This window comes from Rhinopithecus bieti, unplaced genomic scaffold, assembly GCF_001698545.2.
Source record: "Rhinopithecus bieti isolate Rb0 unplaced genomic scaffold, ASM169854v2 scaffold_29928, whole genome shotgun sequence".
Taxonomy (NCBI): Eukaryota; Metazoa; Chordata; class Mammalia; order Primates; family Cercopithecidae; genus Rhinopithecus; species Rhinopithecus bieti.
This window is the reverse complement of record NW_016814053.1, coordinates 4,277,989-4,283,988: the sequence shown is the minus strand read 5'-3', so window position 1 is coordinate 4,283,988 and position 6,000 is coordinate 4,277,989. Positions and strand designations below refer to the sequence as shown.

Sequence of the window (6,000 nt, the reverse complement as noted above, 5' to 3'; positions counted from 1 at the left end):
TAATAATATAGTATAATTATAAGATTTGTAACATAATTATAATATTACATTAATATAGTAATATTTTTTATAAGCTTGAAGAATAAAGTATAGTAAGTAAAATTATGAGGCAACAAATGTTTTTCTCTAGGTAGAATATTTAAACATTTAATCATTTCTTGGTGGTTAGTTTTCTTAAAGTACTGGATACTGACCATTGTTTATATATTTTATTTTATTTTATTTCATTTTTATTTTTATTTTTTTTTGAGTCAGAGTTCCACTCTTGTTGTCCAGGCTGGAGTGCAGTGGCGTGATCTCAGCTCACTGTAACCTGTCTCCCGAGTTCAAGCGATTCCCCTGCCTCAGCCTCCCGAGTAACTGGGATTACAGGCATGCACCACCTTACCCGGCTAATTTTGTATTTTTAATAGAGATGGGGTTTCTCCATGTTGGTCAGGCTGGTCTCTAACTCCCAACTTCATGTGATCGCCCGCCTTGGTCTCCCAAAGTTCTGGGATTACAGGCGTGAGCCACTGCGTCCGGCCTGCTGTTTATATATTTTAAACATCAGGGTTTAAAAAATGAATTTATTATAATTAATATGTGGCAGTTACCTTTAGTATTAATTGAAATGAACAGTTATCCATTCCTGAACTAGATGATTCCATGCTAATTTTTTAAGTCCTTATGTTTTGTTTTTCTAGTTATTTTAATTGCCATTTCTACATTGAACTCTGCTGTTTTAAGATGCCATCATTGTACTGCTTCTAGAAGCAACTTTCCTCCTAATTTATTCTTCTAATATACTGTGAATTGAAGTAAAAAATAACCAAGTTTAGGGGTTTTTTTTGTTTTATATTTGTTTTTTAATAATAAAATAGGTACAGTTGAGAGCTTGATGGACTCTCCTCTAAGCACTTTTGTGCTCATATTTTGTCATTGACTTTGGTTGCATTGAGACCATTTTGTCCACTTTTCATTCTTTGTTTCATTCTTTGTTGGCTTATACTGTTAAGCTTTATATATGAATAAAGTATTATTATAGTACCAAATAATTTCCGAAAGCCACTGGAGCACTATGGCCCATCTTTTTTTGAGACACGATCTCACTGTTGCCCAGGCTGGAGTGCCGTGGTGCAATCACAGCTCACTGCGGCCTGGACCTCCTGGGCTCAAGTGACTCTCCCACCTCAGCCTCCCGAGTAGCTGGGACCACAGGCACGTGCCATGGTGCCTGGCTAATATTTTTATTGATGCCTGGTGTTTCACCAGGTTGCCTGTGAATTTTAGAATCACTCCTGGGCTCAAGCGGTCTGCCCCCAGGCCTCCCAAAATGATGGGATTACAGGCATGAACCATCGCGTCCACCCTGGGACCATCTTTTTTGTTTTGAGGTTATAACACATTATAAATGATAAATAAGTAACAGGGTCTAGATTCTAGCCTGGATGTTCTGGCTCCAGAGCCTGTGGTCTAACTGTTCTGTGATGTTGGATGTTTAGGTTGCTTCCAGTTTTCCCTTTTATAAATAATGTTGACACAGAATCATGCTGCATTGTAACTTTTGCTTTTGGCCAGATTGGTAGCAGATCCTGCTGGTGGTCATCTAAGAAGAAAGTATTTGGTTACAAGCAGTGTATGATACTAACACTGCTTCATTTACTGTAGTTATTGATGAACTGCTGTGGTTAATGTGGAGGGAAATGTATGTTATATTCTTTGTCTGGATAGCTTTGAGAATTGAATTACCATGTTTCTTTGATTCTAAAATTCACATATTCCTATTTTTTTTTTTTTTTTTTTTTTGAGACGGAGTCTCGCTCTGTCGCCCAGGCTGGAGTGCAGTGGCCGGATCTCAGCTCACTGCAAGCTCCGCCTCCCGGGTTCACGCCATTCTCCTGGCTCAGCCTCCCGAGTAGCTGGGACTACAGGCGCCCGCCAGGTCGCCCGGCTAGTTTTTTTTTTTGTATTTTAGTAGAGACGGGGTTTCACCATGTTAGCCAGGATGGTCTCGATCTCCTGACCTCGTGATCCGCCCGTCTCGGCCTCCCAAAGTGCTGGGATTACAGGCTTGAGCCACCGCGCCCAGCCACATATTCCTATTTTTACAGTTCATAAATCATAATGTTTTTGTAGCCAGTATGTACAATTAATGTGGCAGTGTGTGTTTCTCTCTTTTCGTCATTCCTTTTTTTTTTTTTTTGAGATGGCGTCTCGCTCTGTCACCCAAGCTGTAGTGCAGTGGTTCAATCTCGGCTCACTGCAACCTCTGCCTCCCGGGTTCAAGCGATTCTCCTGTTGCAGCCTCCCGAGTAGCTGGGATTACAGGCATGCACCACCACGCCTGGCTAATTTTTGTATGTTTAGTAGAGACAGAGTTTCACCATGTTGGTCAGGCAGGCCTTGAACTCCTGACCTCAAGTGATCCGCCCACCTTGGCCTCCCAAAGTGCTGGGATTACAGGTGTGAGGCACCACACCCAGCCGCCTTCCTTTCTTTCTCCTGAAAAGTTGTTTTAAAATTGCTGACACATTGTTAAATTTGTGGTGTGTTAGAATCAATGGAATACAGTCTTGTGTACTAGCTTTTTAAGGTAACTGAAGATAAAAAAGATTTAATAAGACATTTTATTTTACAGACATTCAGTCCCCTGATGCTGAATATGTAGATTTGCTTCTTAATCCTGAGCGCTACACTGGTTACAAGGGACCAGATGCTTGGAAAATATGGAATGTCATCTATGAAGAAAACTGTTTTAAGTATGTGTCATTTTCATTTAGAAAAAGTCATGTAAGATGTGGTGATTTCTCTTTATAAACAATCATAATGATTTTAAAATTAAAAATAAAATTCACTTTGTTAAAAGATGTATTTGTACAAAGAACCATGACTATTAATTAGTCCAGTTTCCTTCTGGGGAAATGAGTTTCCACAAATTTTCCCTTTTTTTTTTTTTTTTTTAAAGAGTTAGAGGCGTATTAGACCTTTACGGGAGTATTGTAGGCCCTTCGCAAATGTTCCTTGAGTAGATTATAGGATTTCATTTTATAGATGAGGTAACCTAGAGCTGGAGAAGTTTACTTCATTTCCCAAGATCACATGGTGGCAGTGTCGAGAAAAGAATATACGACTCTTAATTCTCTTTTTGGTGCTCTCCACACCCCTTTCTGTGACTTCAGTTATTTTACAGTTAAATTGATTTCACAGAACAATTATAATAGATTTCATTTTTGAGCACTCACTGTATTCTATGCATTGTGGTAAGCATGTTATATACGTTTTCTCCTTTAGTCCTTGCAGTAACCCTGTGTTGCAGTCATCACTGTTTTATAGACAGAAACTGAGACTTAGAGAGGTTATATGATTTGTTTTGTGTCAAAGATCTGGTAAGTGAAAGAGCCCACTTTGTACTGGTAACCATTAGGCTGGGAGCAGTTGCTGATCACCAGGTGTCTGAGAAATGCTTCAGGTTACTCACATGTGAGCCTCGAGGCTCTGAACTTTGTACTTACTGGTTTTTGGGAACAATGTATGCACAAGCACGTCATGCTGTCTTAGAGATGGAGAGAGTTCTGGGAAAGTCTTTGGAGTTCCCAAATATGAGGATAATATTGTATATTTCACTTTTTATAAGTCAAATATAAGTATGAGATCAGTAATTATGTTTACACCAATAAAATGTCAGACTGGGTTTTTTTTTTTTTGACTTGAAGAATTTCTCCAGTTTGGAAAGGAGGGAGTTTTTATTACTTATTTCTGCCGTGTGTTTTATTTAAATTATCTTGACTATTATTAGAAATATTTGGTTACTGACTTAAAGATTTACTTTAAAGGGTTTTTTTTTTGTTGTTGTTGTTGTTTTGAGATGGAGTCTCACTCTGTCGCCCAGAATGGAGTGCAGTGATGTCATCTCTGCTCACCGCAACCTCCGCCTCCCAGGTTCAAGTGATTCTCCTGCCTCAGCCTCCTGAGTAGCTGGGACTAAAGGCACGCACCACCACACCAGGCTCATTTTTGTATTTTTAGTGGAGACGGGGTTTCACCATGTTGACCTGGGTGTTCTTGAACCCCTGACCTCAGGTGATCCACCCACCTCAGCCTCCAAAGTGCTGGGATTACCGGTGTGAGCCACCATGCCTGGCACTGTTGTTGTTATTTTTAATGTGAATTAAGAATCCACGAAGCATTTGTTAGATTTGTATTAGTTTTGTAGTCATTTTCTTACTAATTTGTATCCTGATTCCCATAATTTCTAACAATATAAAAAATGTATAAGGGGCTAAGTTAATTATATTGTGTATTTTAAAATATAGGTTACATATTCTGTTCTCAAAATGTCTCCAGTTGTGCAAATTTTTAAAATAGATGTTAAAACAATCCCTATAGTTGACTTTTTTTTTTTTTTTTTGAGACGGAGTCTCGCTCTGTCACCCGGGCTGGAGTGCAGTGGCCGGATCTCAGCTCACTGCAAGCTCCACCTCCCGGGTTTACGCCATTCTCCTGCCTCAGCCTCCCGAGTAGCTGGGACTACAGGCGCCCACCACCTCGCCCGGCTAGTTTTTTGTATTTTTTAGTAGAGATGGGGTTTCACCGTGTTAGCCAGGATGGTCTCGATCTCCTGACCTCGTGTTCCGCCCGTCTCGGCCTCCCAAAGTGCTGGGATTACAGACTTGAGCCGCCGCGCCCGGCCTATAGTTTACTCTTAATACTAATGTATATTTATTTTGGGATTTAAAAGCACTTTAGTGACATAGTAACTCTCCAGAAAATTTCTATTTTTTCCTACGGAACAAACAACTTTTATTTAAATTGTAACAAACTTAGCTACAGGGCAAATTGATGTGTCTAAAGATTACCTAAGTCACTATTTTTTTTCCATTTTTAAATTTTAATGCTTATATTGAATATTTTTTGCTTATTTGCCTTTCAATTAGGGGTACACTTTGTGCTATACGTACACACACATATACACAGATATATATATATCATATATATAAAAACATAGTAGTGACTCTAAGAGAAGAGCTTGGCTGATATTTTCTCTTCTTTCATTTGAAGAAGTGATTAGGAAATGGCCTGTTGGCCGCTACAGTGGGAAAAGATCAGGAACTATTATTACTACAACAAATAGTCACCCTCCCTTAAAGCATTTAGAGGAAGCTAAGTATTTTATAATCTCAATAAAACAATTTGATTTTGGATATTAAGCAACTTTCTGAGATAATATCACTTAAATATAACATGATTGGTAACATATTTGTGTTTATGTTTTTAATTCTTTTTACTTCTAGGCCACAGGCAATTAAAAGACCTTTAAATCCTTTGGCTTCTGGTCAAGGTAAGTTACTGATTGCATTGTTATATTATTTCTCAGCTAGGGAACTTTAATTCAAAGGAAGGGGAACGCAAGATAAATGGCAGTAACAGTTGAGGTCATAAAATCCACAGTCCCGTTTCCGTAGAGTTATGCCTCACCCTTACAGAGATTGGTGCTTAAATTATTTGTACTTCAGTAAAAAATATTTTTATAATGAAGTTCCTGGTATTAGATTATCAAAAAATAAAGATTAGGGTATATATTTATTATATATATTTTTGCAGACATAGTAAAGTGTCAGTGTTTTAAAAGCTATACTCATCCTACAGATAAATATCCAAAACTCTCAAATTTTTTCTAAAGCTTGAAATTATTGCATATATTGGGCATTTGATTTCAACTTTACATGTCTTTATATCTTAATAACATTTTTAATATTCTATTTTCACTCACGGTCTGGCTCAAATGCTGCTTTTTCCATAGAACTTTCCCTGGTCCTTATAACCAGAAGTATCGCTCCCTCCTCATGAAGTAATCTGATGCATGCGTTTGTTTTTAATTCTTTTGTTTTCCTCATACGGCCTTTCCCACTGTGTAGCATTATTTTATTATTATTTATATGTCTATCGATCTGCCCTAGTACTCTGAAGATATGGGTAGCATTTATCTGTTTTATCTCTCTGTATAGAGCCTGACACATA

The 6,000-nt window shown here is 38.1% G+C and overlaps 1 protein-coding gene across 1 annotated transcript in view; it reads left to right on the top strand.

Moving 5' to 3' along the window:
- The window catches only part of ERO1A (endoplasmic reticulum oxidoreductase 1 alpha), a 63,547-nt gene that overhangs the window by 37,174 nt on the left and 20,373 nt on the right, over positions 1-6,000 (top strand). Inside the window, exons 7-8 of the mRNA XM_017849539.1 lie at positions 2,621-2,741; positions 5,274-5,320. Coding sequence (XP_017705028.1) covers positions 2,621-2,741; positions 5,274-5,320 — 168 coding nt within the window. The remainder of the gene's footprint in view (positions 1-2,620; positions 2,742-5,273; positions 5,321-6,000) is intronic.